Genomic DNA, 21,048 nt, shown 5'->3' with positions numbered 1-21,048 from the left:
AAATGCATCTTGTTATCATGGCTGATGTTACTTACTGGCATAAAGGAGATAAATGTTTTGATGAACCAGTTATTTGAATAGCGGGAATAGGACCGGAAGCAACCGCCCAAAACCCGCCTTGTCATTGGTTGACGACTGTCAATCATCGGTACTTCCGGTCGTGGCGGAAGAAGGGGAAAATTCCAGAGATCGTGGCAGTTGGGTTTCCCTCGGAGCGCTGGCAGCGAGGCTGCCGAACGGGGGTGTTCGCTGCACGGACCGCGGCCTCTTCTCGCCACCCCACCCCACCCTCCAACGTCCGGCCGTCGATCGCCGGGAAACGCCGCTGCGAGAAGTTGAGGGCGGCGGGCAGGGTCTGCGCGGGCATGATGCCCACGCCGCTGCAGCCCCTCCACGGTACTCACCGTAAGCAAAGGAGACTATCGGACATATGGGAATCATGAGCTTTCCCCCTGCGTCTGGCCGCGACCTTTCACCTCACACACACACACACAGACAGATCCACCCTGCGCGGTGACGACACCGGCAGCCGCCGCGCATGCGCGGAACCTCCGCCCCCGGCCATCCATTCAGAAAAGGAGGTGGTTTGTGACCAGCGGGGGGCGCTCCAAAGGGCTCAGTGGGTAGCCCAGGCAGGTGAGGCTTTGCCCCATTGGACCAGTTCCCAACAGGTGCTGCCCCAGTGGGCTTGTGGAGCCCCAATAAAATCAGGGACTCGTTTAAGGACTTTTATTGTGCACTTTATTTTTTTGTATTCTTTCTGTATTGCAGTTTGTTTAAATTCGTTTTTTGTTTACATTTATATTCTGTGTACAGTTTTTTGCACTACCAATAAGTGGTAATTCTGCCTTGCTTGCATAAAGAATCTCAGGGTTGTATGTGATGTCATGTACAAACACTGAGAATACATCTGAAATCTGACATACATTAAAGCACGGCTCCTAGAACGCTTCCACCAGCGTTGTCTCCGCTCCATCCTCAACATCCATTGGAGCGCTCACACCCCTAACGTCGAGGTACTCGAGATGGCAGAGGTCGACAGCATCGAGTCCACGCTGCTGAAGATCCAGCTGCGCTGGATGGGTCACGTCTCCAGAATGGAGGACCATCGCCTTCCCAAGATCGTATTATATGGCGAGCTCTCCACTGGCCACCGTGACAGAGGTGCACCAAAGAAAAGGTACAAGGACTGCCTAAAGAAATCTCTTGGTGCCTGCCACATTGACCACCGCCAGTGGGCTGATAACGCCTCAAACCGTGCATCTTGGCGCCTCACAGTTTGGCGGGCAGCAGCCTCCTTTGAAGAAGACCGCAGAGCCCACCTCACTGACAAAAGGCAAAGGAGGAAAAACCCAACACCCAACCCCAACCAACCAATTTTCCCTTGCAACCGCTGCAATCGTGTCTGCCTGTCCCGCATCGGACTGGTCAGCCACAAACGAGCCTGCAGCTGACGTGGACTTTTTACCCCCTCCATAAATCTTCGTCCGCGAAGCCAAGCCAAAGAAATTAAAGCCGGTAGTGGTAAAAACACATTACTGAAGAAAATCAGCAGGTCAAACGGCACCTTCTAAATAGCAAAGATAAAGATACATAACCAATGTTTCGGGCAAGGTATGGAAAACTGGTAGGGGAGAGGAACTTGTTGAGAGAAATTATGTAAAGTTTCTCCAGCATTGTGTTTTCACAGTAAAGCTGATATGCCTAGATGTTTGTCCATGGCCTCATGCACTGCCCAGCTAAGACCACCTGCAAATTGGACGGATAACAGCTCTTATTCTGTCTGGGTGCCCTCCAACTGGATAGTGTTAGCATCAACCTCAAGATTTCAAAGTCATCAGTTATCTGAGTGTTGCTATACAAGTAGGACTCCATTTCAATGCCTCTAATATCTGGAGGGTTGCTACTATAAAATACAGGGATATGGCATGTGTTTGAATCTTGGGAAATTATACTACCAAGCCTGAACTTTCTCTTCATGCTTTACCAAGAATTTAACTCAAATAAGTGTGATGTGATGCATTTTGAAAAATCAAGTCAGAGAAGGACTTGCATAGTAAATGGAAGGCCCTGGAGAGTGGTGCATGGGGACACCTGAGTCCGGCACCTCAGGGGGCAGCTCCGACACATAGGGTGGGGGGGGGGATCAGGTATCTCCTTGTTTTTGTTTTTGGGGAGCTCCTGCACCTAAAAAATTAGCACTGTACCCCTGCATAGTTTCCTGAAAGTGTGACAAGGGTTTTTGCACACTTGCCTTCATCAGTAAGATCACAGAGTACAGAAGCTAGGTTGTCTTGTTAATGTGGATAAGGCCACATTTGGAGTGTCGTATGCAGTTCCAATTGCTCAGTTTTGGGTAGGATGCAATTTAAATGGGAAGGGTGATTGTCTTTTTCCAAGAGTAGAGGAGTCTAAATCTAGAGGTCATAGTGAGAGGGGCAAAGGAACCTGAGGAGCATCTTTTCACTCAGAGGGTAGTAGGTATGTGGAAGAAATTGGTACAACTGCAACATGAAAAATATATTTAAACAGTTTGGACAGGGCAGCCTTTACAGTGCCAGCGATCGGGACTGGGGTCTGAATCCCACCCTGTCTGCAAGGAGTTTTGCATTCTCATCACGTCTGCATGGGTTTTCCCTGGGGCTCCAGTTTTCTCCTACAGTTCGAAACATACTGGGAGCGTAGGTTAATTGGGTGTAAATTGAGCAGCACAGAGTCGAGCCAAAATGGCTTGTTGCTGTGCTGTATGTTTAAATTTAAAAATTTAAATTTAGATAGCAAAAAGATTTAGATGGATATAGACCAAATACATGAATGTGGGAGTAGCTGAGGTGGACAAGTAGATTGGCATGGACAAGTTGGGTGTAAGGATCTGTTTCCCAGTTGTGAAATTCTGATCTCTGGAATGACAACTTTCCACCAGGAATGGCTTTTGGAGTGATATTTTTTTTCCTCTTTTCCCCAATACCACAATAGTTATCACCAACCTCGTATAAGTGTTCCCTCAAGAATTGTAGTGCTTATACAGCAGAGTGGTAAAGCCTTAAGGATTGAACATATTAAATATTGGAGAATATTTGGAGCATGTCCAACAAAATTGGTATGTCAATTTCTGATCCTTCTGCATGCATCTTCTTTGGCTTGGCTTCGCGGACGAAGATTTATGGAGGGGGTAAAAAGTCCACGTCAGCTGCAGGCTCGTTTGTGGCTGACCAGTCCGATGCGGGACAGGCAGACACGATTGCAGCGGTTGCAAGGGAAAATTGGTTGGTTGGGGTTGGGTGTTGGGTTTTTCCTCCTTTGCCTTTTGTCAGTGAGGTGGGCTCTGCGGTCTTCTTCAAAGGAGGCTGCTGCCCGCCAAACTGTGAGGCGCCAAGATGCACGGTTTGAGGCGTTATCAGCCCACTGGCGGTGGTCAATGTGGCAGGCACCGAGATTTCTTTAGGCAGCATGGTAACAGGCCCTTTCGGCACACAAGCCAGTGCCACCCATTTGCACCCAATTAACCTACAACCCCGGTACATTTTGAAGGGTGGGAGGAAACGGGAGCACCCAGAGGAAACACGCAGATGTGGAGAGAATGTACAAATTTCTTACTGACAGCGCCAGATTTTGCTGGCATTGTAACATCGTTGCACTAACCACGACACTAACTGTGCTGTCCCACGGTATGTCTGATATTCTTGATTATTTGTCGTGGGAGACTTGTAAAGTTCATGAGGATAACCAAATTGACCATGCGTGGCTGTTTAATATTTGACATGAATTGGCAAAATACTTAATTTCGCAGTGTTCTGTTAGGTTATTGGGGATTCACATTCTGTGCAAGTATACCAATGTGGGCGCCAGGATTAGCATAGCAGTTAGCGCAACACTGTTACAGCACCAGTGACCGGCAGCGTCCTGGGAGTTTGTACATTCTCCCCGTGTCTACGTGGGGTTCCTTCCGGGGCTCCAATTTCCTCCTGCCATTCAAAATGTACCAGGGTGTCGTATGTGAGATTTGTGGGGGAGGGGGGGGTGCACAGGCTCATGGACTGAAAGGGCCTGTAACTATGCTGAATATCTAAATTGAAATTAAATTATAAACATGGGGATAAGGCTGGGATTGAAAGGGAAAGATCAGCCATGATCCTATAAATGGCGATGCTGGCTCGAAGGGCCAATTGGTCTATTCCAGCACATATTGTCTATGACACTTCCTCATTGCTCTTTGATATTCAAAATTGTGCCCATCTTTATTTCCTCTTCTCAGATAGGTCCATCTTTCCAACAATTGTCTGATGGGGTTCATTGGAGGTATTGTCATCACTGTATTAAAATACAACAGCTTTGTTCTCCATTCCAGAGGTTCAAGCCTAAAATCTAGACTGACACCACAGCAATGTGGGGGCAGCGCTGGGCTATTGGAGGGATCATATTTCAAGTGAGATGTTAAATTCCATCCTCCTTAATGTGAATGTCAAAGATCTTGTAGTACCATATCAGAAGAAGAGGGGAATATTTATCCCTCAACAAACATTTCTAAAACTAACCACCTGATTATTGTCAATTGGAGTTTGATAGCTTACTGTGGGCGTGTTGTCTATATTAAAGAAATATCACTTCAAACCTAATTCAATGTTTTGCACTATCCAAAGAACTAAGTAATTTCCTTTGAAAGTTTTAAAAAAAAAATTAGAATGGAAATGGAAACACAAAAAGTATCGAGGAAAGAGAAGCAATTAACATTTCAGGACTGCTACCTTTTCAGACCAAGAGGAAAACAAGTTGGTCGAAGGAGCAGAGAAGATGGAAGAGGGCAATAGGTGGACTCAAATACCGGTTATCCAACGCATTATAGGCCTGAACCTCTGTTATCCATGTTTGGATCATCCTGTTCATGAACTATTCCTATCTATACCGATTTATATTGAACTCCTTTTTTAGCAACAGTCTAATTTTAAAATTCTCATATGTTTTTAAGTCACTCCCTAGCTTCTGAGATATTTGTCTTCCTTAAATCCTCATTTTTGGATCAGCCTCAAGCCTAATGGCAATCATGCCTCCAGGTGCTCTCAGCTCCAAAATCCTTCCTTAAAGTTTATCAACTCTACCTTTCCCCTTGCTGCTTAAAATATCTTGATATGGTTCCAGTCACCAATTCATGACTCTTTAAGTGGCTCAGTGTTATATTCCGTTTGGTGATATTCCTGTGAAGCAGCTTGCTATGCTTTGCTATTTAAAGCTATAATATGTAATTAATTATAATTAGTGTATTGTTATACACGTAAGTACAATGTACATATTCACCAAAATTCTTATTTGCTACAGCTAGTTGGTAGGAAGAAGAACTCCAAGAGTATATATTAAATGAGTGTACAGAAAGAGATAATCAATATCAAAGAGATAGTTAATACATAGTCACAGTAACAGTAGTACAAGCAAAAGGGCGTGGTGTTTCAGTAGTTCATGGGGTAGTTCAAGAGTGGTAGCTGTTGGGAAAAAAACTGTCCTTGAATGGACTTCAAGATTCTATACTTTCTTCCTGAAGGTCGCAGGGAAAAGAGGATTCGCCCAGGGGAAAGAGGTCCTTTATGATGTTACCTGTCTTCTTGAGGCTGTGCTTAACGTAGATCTCTCTAGTGGATGGGAACGGAGCATGAGATGGACTTGACTATCTTCTGCAGCCTTCTGTGTTCCTGGACACTCAAATGAACAAACCTGGCTGTGATGCAACCAGTCAGTATATTTTCCACCTGTGGACATTTGATATAATATTTGACAATATCGCCATAGCTCAGACTTCTTGTAAACTTGAGGTATAGGTGTGTCTTCTTCATGGTTTATGTATTGGCTCAAGAAGAAGTCCTTTGATCTGTAGTCTCCTAGAAATTTGAAGGTACTAACCCTATCTACTTCCGTCACATCAATGATCCCTTGGCCTCCCATTCCTAAAATCCACAATAAGATGAGGCTGACATTACCTAGAATTATGTAAGTGTGGTGATTATTGGACGTAGTACACTGGATTATTGATCTGGAGATAGGAATTCAATAAATGTGGCAGAGAGGATCACTGGAGTCTCCCTCCCCCCATCAACGTGATCTACCGGGATCATTGTCTGAAGAGGATGTGTAAAATTATGAAGAACCCTTTCCACTCTGTACACGGGATCTTTCAGCTGCTCCTGTCGGGAAAGAAATACAGTACAGGAGTATGAGACCCAGCACCACCAGGCTGAGGGACAGCCTCTTCCCATGGGCCATGAGAATGCCGAACAACCAAAAGAACAGCACACACTAACATTTGAGGCTCTCATATTCATGAAAAATACTTGCCCTGCATATGTATTATTTGCCTGTAAGTGTGTCTCCATGTTTTGCATCAATGACCAGAGAATGCTGTTTCGATGGCTTGTACTTGTACAATCAGGTGACAATAAACTTGACTTGAAATCCCACCAGGGAAGTTGAGGAAATTAATTAAAAACCTCTGGAATGTAATAAAATCAGATTAATAATAACCAGGAAACAACTGGTTACTCTCTTGTTTTTTTTACCAGATATTGTAAAAACAACCCATCTGGTTCACTAATATCCTTCAGTGAAGACAGTTGACCAATCTGTGGCTGCAGACTCACTATCTTGTTTGACATTTAACTTCCTTATTGGATCAGGAGTGATTAAGGGTGGAAAAAAAAAGGTGTTACCCTGGGCATACAATGCAAAGTTGGTTAAAGACGTGTAAGGAGTGACTTCAGGAAGGAAAGAAGCCTGGATAGGGAAAACTGTGGCTAGGTACTTAGGCAGCTGAAGCCATGACTGCCAATGGAGTGATTAGATATGGGTACAGGAATCCAGAACTGAAGCCATACAAATATCTCAGGAGTCTGTATGCCTGGAGGAGATCACAAAGAGTTGCAAGGCCACAGAGGGATTTGAAAGCAATAAATTTAAAGAAGAGGTGCTGCTTATTTGGGAGTCTCAATGGGTGAAGAGGATGCATCATCAGGAAGATTAGGCTTCAATAAACTTTCCTATCTTCACGTGATCCAAACAAGGCTGAAACAGGAGTAATAATCTTGACTGTCACTGTCAGATCTCCACACATTGGAGATGGTGATGAGTGCTTGGTATCTGTGGATTACATTCCAGCAATTGTCAAAGCCTTCAAGAGAGCAAGAGGGAAAATGGGTTGAAGAAGAAAATAAATCAGTCCATCTGGATTGATGCTACCTGACGAATGACCCAGGCTTCAAATAATGGTTACTCTTTACTTTCTATGGATGCTGAGTTTCTCTGGCACTCTTGTGCATTGCACTTGGTCTATGTTGGGTTTATGTTCACATAGATCTCCCACCCTACTTCTTATAGCTCTCGGCATCTCCATCCATCTATTTCCAATTATGTTTATCTGAACTACTCTCTGATAGTGAGTTTCCCATTCTACGAAAAGCAGTTTACCTTCATCATTCTTTGGACATTAAAGACCATACAATCTTTGTTGTCTGTAGTTTTGTAACCCAACATAGGTGAAAAAGACCAGCACAAAGTATGAATCTGGGGTCTTTTCAGCTCTGCAGGGCTTTCGACACCTCATAGGTTTCTATTAGTTTCAGCTAGTATTTCCAAAGCTGTTAGAGAATCAGGGCACTCGTTCCCAAGCCTGGTTTAACACTGCCAGCCCTCTGAGTTTTGCTTACTCTCCAGGGACTTTCAGCAATGTTTGTAGGCAATAAGCAGCTTCCCTTTAAGAGGTGCAGACATAAAGTGCCAATTCAGATTAGATTTATTGTCAGAGTACATACATGGAGTCACATACAACCCTGAGATTCTTTTCCCTGTGGGCCAGGCAGAATTACCACTTACTGGGAGTGCATAAAAACTGACTCAGTGTAAGCATGTAAATAAATAAATAGATGTAAACTAACTGACTGTGCAATACGAAAAGAGGAAAAAAATCAATAATGTGCAAAAGATAGAGTCCTTAAATAAGTCCCTGATTGAGTTTGTTGTTGAGGGGTCTGATGGTGGAGGAATAGCAGCTAATTTTAAATTTATTTATTTATTTTTAAAATTTTAGACATCCAGACTCTTTCAGCCCATGAGCCCATGCTGCCCAATTACACTCAATTAACCTACACTCCAGCATGTTTGTGAATGGTGGGAGGAAACCAGAGTACCCAGAGGAAACCCGCGCAGACACAGGGAGCACATATAAATTCCTTACAGAATGGGATTCGAACCCCAGTGCTGGTCGCTGGTCCTGTAACAGAGTTGCACTAACTGTGCCTGTTTCTGAACCTGGTGGTCCGTGTCTTGTACCACCTATACCTCTTTCCTGATGGTAGCAGCAAAAACAGAGCATGTGCTGGGTGGTGTCGATCCTCAATGATTGCTGCTGCTCTCTGATGGGAGAGTTCCTTATAGATGTTCTCAATAGTGGGGAGGGTTTTACCCATGATGTTTTGGGCTGTGTCCACTACCTTTTGCAGGTATTTCTGCTCAGGGGTATTGGCGTCCCCATACCAGTCCATGATACAGTCGGTCTGCGCACTTTGCACCACAGCTCTGCAGAAATTTGCAAAGGTCTCCAATGTCATACCAAACCAATATAAATAATTCCTGAAAATACAGCCCATTATATTTTTAAATGTGAAAAACAGGATTACCTGCTATAATCATTGCCTAAATTTAAGGTAGGACCAGCAAGAGGACAAGCAGACATGGGTCTCTCTCGATATTATAGTAAATGTTTTCCAGTCAATATCATCAGGAAAGGGAAGAAGAAATAAAAAGCACATAATGTGTTTCAATGTTTAAGAGTGTAGCATCATTTGTCAGGCACATGAACAAGCTCTCTGCCAATCTTCAATTCCTTTTGTATCGTTCTTTTCTACCCCTGCACCATTTTCATGTTGTGGACGCATTGGCCCTGAAATCGTAGAAGCTGAACAAGACATTCGTTGTCTGTGTAGCCCATTCAAATGAATATTCATCGCTCCATGATAAAACATCTGGAGGATGCACAATATTCAGAGAATACTGACTAACTGCATGGACAAAGAAAAAGTTGTTTGTATGCATTGCACAACTATTACCCACTTCCTCTTAGCCAAATTTAAACAATGTTCTGCTTATCAGTCACTTCATTTGCAGAGTATTTCATTTTGTTATCCTCTAATTAAGTGACAGGAACAAAGCAAAAATCACCCAGTTTTGATTGTACAAGTCCAATCAGCCTAAAATAGAAAACTTTTACCTAAGTAAATAGTCTGGATTGCATTTTCTGTACCTTGTTCCCTTTCGCTCATGCAACTTTTAAATTTAATATTGAGTGATAATTATTCAACTCTCACAAGCTGTTTTTCTTTCTCTCTGGCATAAATCTGTTATGCTTAATGTCCTTTGTTCTAGATATTTAAGTAGTTTTATCAATGAACATCCTCCTCTTTCATAATTTTAAACACCCAAACCATACTTCTTCATAAACTCAAAATTTTTGAAATAAATTAGTTTAAACCAACTGTTCAAGTCTTTGATCGCTAACCCGTGATTCCTGAAGTAAAAGCAGATTTCAGGCAAGGACAGAATTAGGGCTTGCTCTTATAATTGAACGTACAGTGAAATCCCCGGTATCCGGCATCTATGGGGATGGTAGATGCTGGATTGCGTGATGTGAGGATTTGCAAACTAACTGCTAGGGGGCGCCCATTTTAAACTTTTGTATTTTTTACCAATTTATTTTCCACAATTTTTTTTGTCGGTTGCTTGAGGCTGCCTGTCGCCTAGATTTTGGATAACAGGGATTTTACTGGTACAGTGGAATATCACTCTCTGGAACCATAGATGGAGCATGAGATACTTGAATACCAGAAGATAGTAGTTATCATGAATTGGTGTCCTAACAAAAGTAGATCACTTTGAGAACAGAATGGGGTTAAGATTGCAGTTTCATTACATTATTCATTTTTTGGCTGCATCATTAGCCAAAAACCTAACGTTGCGGAGCTGGTCCCACTGAGGCTAACCATCATTCCTTGATGTTGCTCTGTTTCTTCTAGAAAGGCACGTTGCAGCTTAAGTGTTTTCAAATTTTATATTGGTGCCAGCTGAGAGTTCTTCAAGAAGTACTGTCCTCATGTAAGTAGTCATGATCAGTGAATGCAACTTCAAATGTACCCCAGCACAATCAGGTTCTCTTCAATTGCTTTGCTTGCTACATATAAAATTCTGGCAGGACTGGACAGAACGGATGCAGATGGGATGTTTCCAATGATGGGAAAATCCAGAACCTGGGGCCACGGTTTGAGGATAATAGGCAAACCATTTAGGACCGAGATGAGGAGGAATTTCTATACCCAGAGGGTGGTGAATCTGTGGAATTCATTGCCACAGAGGGCAGTAGAGGCAGATTCATTAAATATATTTAAGAGGGAATTAGATCTATTTCTTCAGTATAAGGGTATTAAAGGTTACGGAGAGAAGGCGGGGATGGGGTACTGAACTTTAAGATCAGCCATGATCTCGTTGAATGGCGGAGCAGGCTCGAAGGGTCGAATGACCTACTCCTGCTCCTATCTTCTATGTTTCTATGTAACCGATTTCTATCAGTCCAGAAGCAGTTTTAATATTTAGGAGGTCCACTGCATCCTCACGTATTTTATAAGCACAGTCAACAGATGCCCATATACTGCCAGCTACTTTTTAATGTCAAACTCATCACCCAAAACAAAACACTTCCCTTTCCCTTTCAAATAGATGATGCAGAGGTCAACCAGAGGGGACAGATATATCCCCCTTGGAATAACAATTGTTGTAGCAATGGGCTGCAGTAAAGCTGATATTCTGAAACAAGATATTTCTCTATCAAAGTCACTTTTTCCCTCACTTGGGGAAAGAATGCATCTCGCATTTTCAACTTCCTGACCTCTTCTTGTCTTCTCCATTTTGATAGACAAGAAGTGCAAGTGGTGGAAGAGCAAAAAGACAATGTAAATGAAGGTTTCACATAAGAAGCCACTGACAATGTGTGTAATTTGGATAGGTTGGAGGTGACTTTAGTGCCCAGTGATTGTAGCCTAATTACTATTTGATCTGCATTGATTCCAGAATGAGTCACCCTCCAGCAAGCTTCACTAACCTTCTGTCCTGGCTCGAGGCTATTCTTGCCTGGTGAAGCGCCTGCTTCAACTGGTCCATGTGGTTTGAGGGAAGCAGCAGCATGACACACTTTCTCTGGAGTCACCAGAGATATCTGATCTCCCACATATTACGCGGGGAGCATTTCTGCCAATGCCTTCCTGTCGGAGAGAAACACATTTGTGCGGAAGCAATACTCAGAACCCAGTCCGTCCACACGAGACATGTCTTTCCTTTAGTTCTGCAAGCTGAATGTTAAATCACCCAACACCTATTGAACTGTGGCAATTGCCAAAGTATATCAACTGGCAAGGAGATGATCATTTATTTATTTAATGGCAGACTGGATAGGGAAGTAGTCTTCACTGTTGCTAAACCCACACTCGGCTATGCAAGAGTTGGAGAAAAGACAGGATCTGGCTGGTGATAACTCAGCATGGCACTGTGACTGGCATGATGATTTGTCTGCTCTGGATAATTCTACTGGAAGTGAACAATGTGTCCCTCTGCTCATGTGTCAGAATCAGAATTTATTGCCATATGTCAAGAAATTCATTGTTTCGCTGCAGCATCACAGTCCAAACATCTATATAAACCACCTTACAAAATAAATAAAAATAGTGTGAGAAAAAGGAAAGGCAAAGTAAAGTAGTGTCTGGTTCATTGATTATTCAGGCATCCGATGACAGCAGGGAAGAAGCTGTCCTTGTGCCACTGAGTGCTCGTCTTTAGGTTCCTGTATCTTTTTCCTGATGGTAGCAGAGTGAAGAGGGAATGGTCTGAGTGGTAGGGGTCCTTGAGGATGCTGTTAAGACATTGACTCTTGTAGATGTCGTCGTTGGAGTCACCACTTATCACCTTTGATCACCACTTAAAACACTCAACTCACTGAGTATCTCCAAGAGAAGGAAAATGAGAATTTTTTTTAAGCGTAGCGACACCATTTATCAGCATCTGAAAAAAAGCATCCTGTCCATCATGTTGATTATCTGCCGGCCCTGAGCTATATTCATGCTGGGCACAAATTTAGCAACTGTCTGGGTACATATGGTGCCAACCTCTGACACCACACACTACTGAGATCCTCTCTCCATAGATTAATTTTTTTTGTGGAAGGTATTTACATGTTGAAGAGAGCAGGTGGAGTAATAATAAGGCGTACTGTCGGGAGAGGAAGCAAATAATACAGGACCAGGCATTGTAAGGATAAAGAAAGGCAAGATGTGGGAAAGATTGATTAATATATTCTGATTCCTTCATTTGGTGATTGGATGGTGTTCGTAGATTTCATCACAGTCTACCACCAATCAGGATAAGGCTGCTACTGCAGATGTGCTTGCCAATCTGGTAACTACCTCTCTACGCAGTACCATACCTAACAGGAGTCTGCTGGCAATGAAGAAAATAAGCCTGTGATTGGCATCTGAACACATAATGTTGCTGAGAGCAGACCCAGCAGACGAAGGTTGTCGATGAAGTGTGGCATTTGGGACCAGCTGCTTCAGCTGCTATTTTTAGGATTAACCATTTAGATTGTCTCCTTGACAACAAATAGAGCAAGGAATACGTTGGAAATGGACAAAAGGACCATTTCTTATTAAAATAGAGGCACAAAGAATGTAAGTACCCTTTTCACATTGACATGTTTGCTAATATTTTAAAGCCAGCCAAATGAAGCCCCGTTATAATTATGCGCAGTTGGACTGAAGGTTGTTTTTGAGGCTTGTAATAAATATCTTGCATTGCATCTATTCAGCTGCTGAATGTTTTTGTGCCCTCCATCTTTGGGATCGTGATGGGGACCAGCGAGGCAGCACTTCGGATGGAAAACGTTGAGCTGAAGGAGGAGTGGCAAGATGATGATTTTCCCAGGTTAGCTCCCTAGATGTTTGCATTTCTCCTCAATCACATGAAAACTGGCAGCCCATCAATTTCCAATGGGATCTCTCTTGCTGAAGCAGAGTGCCCTCAGAGACACAAAACTGTGCTGCGCGTATTTATGGGGTTAACTCTTTCACTGCCTGCCTTGCCATAGTTGTCTCAGATTCATTGCCTTTTATGTCTGACATTGCAGATTTTCAACAATAGAATTTTGAATATCATCTTTGGCTTTCTTTTTTTTCAATATTTTTATTGGTTTCATCAAATAAATGTTACATAGGTACATGACAATTAAAAAAAAGGCTTTCAAACCAACAGTCAAAACCCCCAAAACAAACAGATCTCTGTCATGAGTCAAGGCTCTTCTGACACTCCCTGAGCTGGAAGCATCAGTTCCTGTTTTGACCCCATGAACTCCTGTCAACTGATAAACAACATTGATGTTGTCTTGACCACAATGAAGAAGGTCGAATCCTCCCCTTGATTCAATGTCCAGCAACATTCAGCTCTGATACCTCACACCTGAAGGATCAGCCAATTAACTGTTGGCCAGATTCCAGCTCAGGCCTGGCTCCTGTCTCCATCACCATGGCTAATAGCGAGAGAGGATCAATTCAGGGGCTGTTAATCAGGTGACAGAAATTCATGGGTATAAAGCAGGTGAGTTTCTCTCCCCCCCAACTCTCCTCTCTTTCCCCTTCCACCGCTCCCCTCCCCCCACTCCCCTCCCCCCTTCCCTTCCCCTCCCTTCCCTCCCCCCTCCCCTCTCACCCTCCCCTCCTCCCATCCCCTCCTCCCCCTTCCCCTCTTCTCCCCCCTTCCCCTCCTCCTCCCCTTCCTCTCTTCTCTCTCCCCCCACTCTTCCCCACCCCCCCCCCCCCCCCCGTAACCTGTGGCTTTCAGCCTGAGATAATGCTGCCATCAGAGGAAGGTAGGAAGCCTGGTTTTACTGTGGCTGCGTTTTCTGGGGTTGTTCTCTGAGTTGTTGGGGTGAAAGGAATTTGGTGTTCGTGGAAGCCACTGTATGTGGGTAGTTTGCAATCTGGTGTTTTCCATGTGGCTCATGACGATGGAGCCAGAGAAATGTGTTGGTTTCATGTGTGTGGTTTACGCTGCCTGCAACTTTAGCTCTTGTCTTGGAATGAAGGTTTTGGGATGTTTGTACCTGATTGTGTCTGAAGTTTGCCTTTGAAGTGTGGGCTGCTGATGGATGTAGGTGGGCAAGGGCTGGGTTTGGGGACTGTGTGGGAAATGGGAATTCTCTTTTGCTCTTGACTGCAAGAAGCACTTCATTTAACTTTCTGCTAATGTAACCCTATCTGCCTTATGCATGAATGAAGTGGTTTGTGTAATATTGCACTTTATTACAGGTCAATCAATTGAATTTTGATCTTGGAATGTTTAGCAGAATGTTCTTGAAGTGACAATGACCCAGGTTCATATCTGTCCCCGTGTAAGGAGTGTTTTTATCTCACCCTTCACAAAATGGTATTTGTGTGGTTCTGTTCTGTATGTTTAAAGCTCCTGTCTCGGATGTACAATTCAGGGGTGAAATGTCCGATGTCAGTTCTTCTTTGTTCACACGTAGTTACTCAACCAATTTCTGTAGCGTTGCAAGTATTGGAGAGGCTCAGCAGGTCAAGCAGTGAACTTTATATGGTTATATGGTTAAAATATTAACAAATTTTATGTAGTAATAAAAATGATATTGAAACCTATATTACATTGAAAAGAAGTAAAAAAATGACCCTCCTATACTAATTATCAAATTATCAATCCCATCCCTTCGGAGGCTACTGGCTTAACACAAACAGTCCACTAATAATAATAAAAAAAGAAGGTAAATAATGGGATCAAAAACCAGAAACTAATTAATCTTACAAATTTTGAAAATAATTGAGAAAAGAACCCCATAAAGAAACAAAGTTAAGACTCATTTCAGTAGTGAAACATCTAATTTTTTCCAAAGTCAAACTGGCCATCATATCAGGCAACCATTGGGTGTGAGTGGAAGGGACGGCATCTTTCCATCCCATCAGTATGGCCCTTCTAGCGATAAGGGAGGCGAGGGCAACTACATGGGATTGTGAAGCAGTCAATATCAAACTTGTTGGCCCATTTATTACAAAGAGAGCAAGAACTGCTTTCTTTCTTAAAGGAATACTGCCTCTGATCCAAAGAATGGGGAAGGTCCAGGTGGGGGAAGGTATCAACAAGTTTCCCTAATCCCGATCATTGGGATTCCTGCTAGGAAATATGCCCTATGGGTATGAATGCAAGAGAAAATATTGCAGGATAATATTGCACTGTTCATGCAGTTAAATAGTCTGTGTGATCTATCAAACTGGCAGCTCACTGGGGCCCAACAACTATTGGTGTTCCCAGGAGAGAAGGAAAGAAAGGATTTGAGGGAATAAAAAACTAAATATCTTAAAATCAGGCTTTGCACCAATGTACAATTTACACCTTTCTAATCAGTTCATGTAAAATATTAATACTTATATTCCAGTTCTTCCTTTCAAATCAAACTAGAACACTAATGTGTTCATACAGTGACTAATCTTCTATCAGGTCCAAATCAAATGAAAAAAAAGTACCCCATCTCTTCTCCACATCAAAAACACAAATCTGAAGAAATTAAATTAAATTTCTTTAATTTTTGAGGGGTTAAATATAGTTGATGTAAAAAATTATATTGTTCTAATCTATATCTTACATTTATAACCTTAATCATACTATCTTTACATAAATTTCTCCAACATTTTCATCTATTTTAATCTTGATTTGTGAACATTTAATTTAGACATTTTATTTTGTAATAACGTATACATTTCAGAAATAAACTTATTTGTTTCTTCTTTACTGAGTAATAATTCCAAAGCAGATTGTCTAGGTAATTTTAAACTATGACCTAATTTTGTGATGGTCTCCTTTCTTAGTGGGTAGAAGGGGGAGGAGGGTGGGTGTTAGTGGGATGGATGAGGGAGGTTGCATGAATATGTTATAATTGATGTTATATGATTTAAAAATTATAAATAAAATATTTTTAAAAAACTAATCTTATATCAGTAGTTCTAGCCAAGAACTCCAGTAATGTGCCATAAATAACATTCACCAGGTTCAGGAGGGAATTTGGGTGTGCAACTACCTGGTTTTGTCAAACTAAAACAGGGAATACTGGAGGTACTCAGCTGGTCAATGCTGCATCACTGAGGGAGAGAGTTAATGAGAAAACAATGAACATGTTCCTGTTTGGATGAAGGACTCTTAACCCAAAACGTTAGAGTTTCTTCCCCTACCAATGTTGCTGGACTCGCTGGATGCTTCCAACATTTTAACTTTTCCACTGTCAAGTGAATTGTTAATCACAAACTTGAGCTAAATGATTAAAAAAAGAGAGATGTGAATATTCTTTTTTGTGATAAGGGAATTCACTGGTTGAAGAAGATTTAAATGTAATTTTTAAAAGGGAATTGGTTATACATTCTTGTCTATATTTGTAAAGGAAAGAATTTCAGGGATTTTGAGCAAACAGCAAGCATTGACTTGATGGTCCATGTAACTCTCTTCTGCTCTGAATTATCTTACAACCAAATTTTTATAACAATCTTTATATTCCAGGCTTACTTAATTGACTGAATTTGAATTCTCGAGCTGTCATGGATTTTTGAACATATTTCTCCAGATCTTTTACTTCAGTGTTGTAAAGAAAACATTCCCATTCTCTCATTATTTGTTTGCTATCCAACAAAATAAACAATGGAATGGGGAATGGTCTTGCTTTTATCTAGTTTCTTTCATTGTAATATGATTTCCTAAAGTACTTTTTTTTCAGTTGTGGCCAAATTAGAACGTCAGAGAATAGTGGGTGTGTAACTGTGCTGGAATGATTCCCCACTAACAAGAGAGGGCTATTTAATTATAATTTGGAAATCAGCTCACTGAAACAGTAATGAAAATACGCAAAATGCAGGTGTGGACCTGCATGCTGATCACTACATCCAAAATATTATTGTGCATCATGCAGCGGTGTGGAGATTGAAGAAAAAGGAGCACTTCAGGACTATACCATCAATTTGAATGATAGCTGTCCACAAATGCTGCCTGACCTGTTAATATTTTCGCATATGTCTGCAGTCTCTGTGAGTGGCTGAGGTGTTGCAATGATCCTATATGTGAAGATCCTATATGTGAAGAAACTTAGCAATTTAATATGCTTTCTGGAACTATGCAGAATATCCAGGGCCCTTTAATAACAGAATGTAAGTGGGTAAATTGTTTTCTGCAGAGGTAATGGGCCAGAGCAGAACTCCAGAGAACCTCTGGAAAGTCAACATTCAGTGTCTGTGCTTAAATGTTCCCAAAGGTGAGACATTAGTAGGGAGAGGAAAAAATAGTGCTGAACACCAAAAAAAATGAAACATGTAGCAAAGCTTGACATTTTCAGACAGCCATAGTTGATTGCAATAAATATCTCTTTAGAATTTCACAGCAAACTCTCCCTCAAACCATTATATTGTATCCCTTTTCACAAAGCTGAATCATTGAGGTCCTATGCCTCAGGATCACAGAAATCAACTGTCAAGTGTTGTATCTGTAAGAACGGTAGAAATACCAGCATCGCTACATTAATGACAGGAGCTTGAGATCACTGCAGACCTGACTGACATGGAACCATTAAAGTGTAGTTCCAAATTCATTATTAATTATAGATCACAAATTGATTTGGCCTCTAAACCATATGATGTGAAGCCTTTCCTTCTTTTCTGTGTGCCACAGTATCACAGAAGATGGTTGAGTCACTGATTGGATTATATCACTATGTTGTTCTGGGACCTGGTTCAAGCTGAGTTACAAAATATGCATGAAGGTTGAATGCATTATTAAAAGAGAATAAAAATGTCAATATTACAATTGACAATAGTATGCTTATCAATTTTATGCTTTCTCCTCTGAAGAGGCTCCTATTCAGTGCAATTCGGCTCTAATGCCTCCTTACATAATAGCCTCTGTGGTCCAAATAAAGAATGATAAAATAGTGTTAGAAGAATCTGTACAGCAACGGGAATTTAATGACGAGACAGATGGAGAATCCCTTCAATTTGCTGAAATAACAGTGCTCAAATATATTTCAACTTTTATTTTTGCTTCCCATGACATTCAGAGATATCAGTGATTTAATAGCAGGTGTAAACATAGTCATTCGATGTGATGAAAGGAGATGTGGTGAAACACAGCGAGCAGAATAAAACTGTCCAGGATTAATCCCCTGTTCCTCTCGGCCCAAGGAGATGTCGATCCCCGTGGAGATGTTGGACATGCTCAGTGTGCATCCCACTTATTGGAACTGCCTAGCTTATTTACGAAGGGCATGAGGGTTTGCTAATTTGATATTCCTTTTCAGGAAAAATAGCGCAATCATGTAACATCCAAAATGATGATAGGACTGTAAAACTCCAACTGTTTCTCCAGACGTGATTCTGCAAAGAAAGAATCATTTCTTCACACTTGCCCTATACTTGTTTCTTGATGGCAGAAAAGCTCTTGCCAACAAGGTAAAGTTACCATTTCAATACGAGTGTGAATAGTTGTATTAATATGAAGCAATATGTTAATATTTGAACATGCTTCAAGATTCTATTGGCTTCTTTGCAGGGTTTATAAGATTTTAACTCTGTTAATGCATGTCATGGTCTGAATATTTGATATCAGTGTTTAATTATTTGACCAGTGCAGTCAAATGCAGCATTGTTCAGCTCCTCAATGAGTGAACATCCAATTTGAATCCAGTTATCCTGCAGTGTTGCGGTTTGGATTTCCTTGGAGAGTACTGCTGTTATTCTTGTCACCTTGAACTACTGCAAGTGTGAATAATGCTGCAATATTCCAGGGTTAGTGGGAGAACATCCCAATATTCAAAGCAGCTGAATGCAGGCTACCAGCTGATGTATAGTGCAAATAATATTTGACATCTTTGAACTTTGCTTTGGCTCTCCCTATGGTTAGCCCAGTATGAAATTAAGTACCAGACATTCAGGTCCCAGGTTCGATCCCCTGTCTATAGCCTGTGGATTTGGTGTCAAAGAAAGAGAAAAAAACACATCAAGCTGGAATTCTTGCTTTTAGTCATTTTTGCTTTGCTCTTTACTTAACCTGTGTGTGTAGTCCATGAACACAGAGCTGGCCCGCGACCATTCCTTTGCTTTAGGATAAGCTTGGATGAGATGCCCACCATGGTGGAACAGCACCTCATTCACAGCTAAGCTCACAAAGAATGGCCACTTTGGCTAAGTATTATAGGTCAGCAGGTATTAGGCTATTCGCAGAAGAAAATGGGCAAGAGTAGTAATAAAGATGTCATTAGGGATTAACTCATTGGATGTTCACAAGAATGCCTTCCAGTAGGCATGAACGGTAAGAGATAGACAAAACATCTCAGATTCCAGTGAGAATATTGGCTGTGAGAGTTAACTGTAATCAAAATTCACTCAATGAAAAACAAATAATGTCTAAGGCAGCATCTTGGTAACACACCAGAATGTTTCACTCACCAAATTACTTCAGAGCTATAGTGAGATGATTGGCCAGTAGAAACCCTGTTCTCCAGTGGTGAAATCAGATCTTAAAATTCTTATGGATCTTTGCTAATAATTTTTAAAGTGAGGTCAATTTTTTTTTTCTAGCTGAGCATAGTAAGGCATATACTGCCAAGGTAGTGGATGGATTCAGGAAATGGATTAACTGTGATCTCATTGAATGTTGCATCAGTTTTGAGGAGGTAAATAGGGGCCTTCTGTGCCTTTCTCCTGAGATTAACCACACACGGGCTCATTTTGGAGGGAATTGGGAAACAAGTTTCACCATAGTTAAGGACTGGTTTTTGAGCAAAAGCAAGTGTTCCAATGGCAGAAGATAATAAATCTTCAGGTAACTGACCATTCTACTGGGTAATGCGATTAAATTTTTGATCAAATGCAAAAAATTTTGCTTCACAGACCAATACCAGAGGAGCAAGCAATGGATGTTCTTGGACAGTTACCAACTCTAGAAAACAGAACTTGTAAGTCATTCTGTTTATCTTGTGGTAAATGTAAAACTTTAGCATGAGACATTGACGGGGAAAACAATCACCTAGCCACCCATCATCAAGTCTGTGGTATAACACAGATTAAACACAGGCTTAATCTTCCCCTGCTCCATTTAGCATTTCTGGGCCATGTTGAGCACAGATGGATGCAGAATAAATCATTTGTTGACATTATTCCAACAGTATGCCACAATTCCAATTTCACAAGAGCAGCTCAGCAGTGCCAAGTGAGACGTTTTCCCATTTCCCACATCTGCCACCTTATTAACTTCTGAGCTCGATTGCCTTTTTTTTCTAAATAGGATCAACATTGGTTGAAGGTCCCATTTGAGTCTTGCCTCACATTGTATCTTGCAGCAAACAGAGGGAGCCATCCTTTCCATCTTGGCTAGATTTGAACTCACATTTATTTAATAAAAGAATAGATCGTTTTGTTTTTGCTTGTCACTCAGCAGACTATTATTGCCACCGTATCGAGAGGTGAAAGAATGTTGTCACCTACTGCCTCTGCCCTCTGTTTCTGTTGTGCTTTTTCTTCCTTATTTAAATTTAATTAAACATTTAGAATTAGACATACAGCACGGTAACAGGCTCTTCCAGCCCACGAGCCCAGAAAGCCCAATTGCATCCAATTAACCTACACCTCCCACGTATTTTAAAGGGGGGGGGGGAACAGGAGCACCTGAAGGAAACCCTTGCAGACACGGGGAGAACGTATAAATTCCTTACAGACAGCACGGGGTTCGAACCCTGGCCCGCCACCTCTGTAACAGTGTGGCGATAACCGTGCCACCTCCCATCTTGCTTCCTGTAGGTGTCATGGTGCAATAGTTACATTGTGACAATAGAGATCCAGAGTACACATTTGAATTCCACTATGTCTGAAAATCTGAATTCAGGTTTAAAAAGGCATCTAGAAATATGAAATTTGTTGTCTTTTAAACTCACCTGGCTTC

General features: G+C 41.7%; 2 protein-coding genes across 7 annotated transcripts in view; one reads left to right on the top strand and one right to left on the bottom strand.

The window, feature by feature from the left end:
* Positions 1-510, bottom strand: part of LOC138759047 (zinc finger RNA-binding protein-like) — a 50,592-nt gene extending 50,082 nt beyond the window's left edge. For all 6 annotated transcript variants that reach the window (XR_011354606.1, XM_069928872.1, XM_069928875.1 and 3 more), the window contains exon 1: positions 405-510. Coding sequence is in view for 5 of the 6 variants with exons in the window: in XM_069928872.1 (XP_069784973.1) it covers positions 405-441 (37 nt within the window). In the remaining variant the exon portion in view is untranslated. The remainder of the gene's footprint in view (positions 1-404) is intronic.
* Positions 133-21,048, top strand: part of LOC138759049 (caytaxin-like) — a 41,999-nt gene continuing 21,083 nt past the window's right edge. The window contains exons 1-4 of the mRNA XM_069928889.1: positions 133-405; positions 10,047-10,125; positions 12,881-12,996; positions 20,001-20,065. Coding sequence (XP_069784990.1) covers positions 12,920-12,996; positions 20,001-20,065 — 142 coding nt within the window. The 5' untranslated portion in view covers positions 133-405; positions 10,047-10,125; positions 12,881-12,919. The remainder of the gene's footprint in view (positions 406-10,046; positions 10,126-12,880; positions 12,997-20,000; positions 20,066-21,048) is intronic.

The sequence above is a fragment of the Narcine bancroftii genome, chromosome 3 (assembly GCF_036971445.1).
Source record: "Narcine bancroftii isolate sNarBan1 chromosome 3, sNarBan1.hap1, whole genome shotgun sequence".
Lineage (NCBI taxonomy): Eukaryota > Metazoa > Chordata > Chondrichthyes > Torpediniformes > Narcinidae > Narcine > Narcine bancroftii.
Note: the sequence above shows the minus strand (reverse complement) of the source record. Positions and strands in the feature narration are given on the sequence as shown.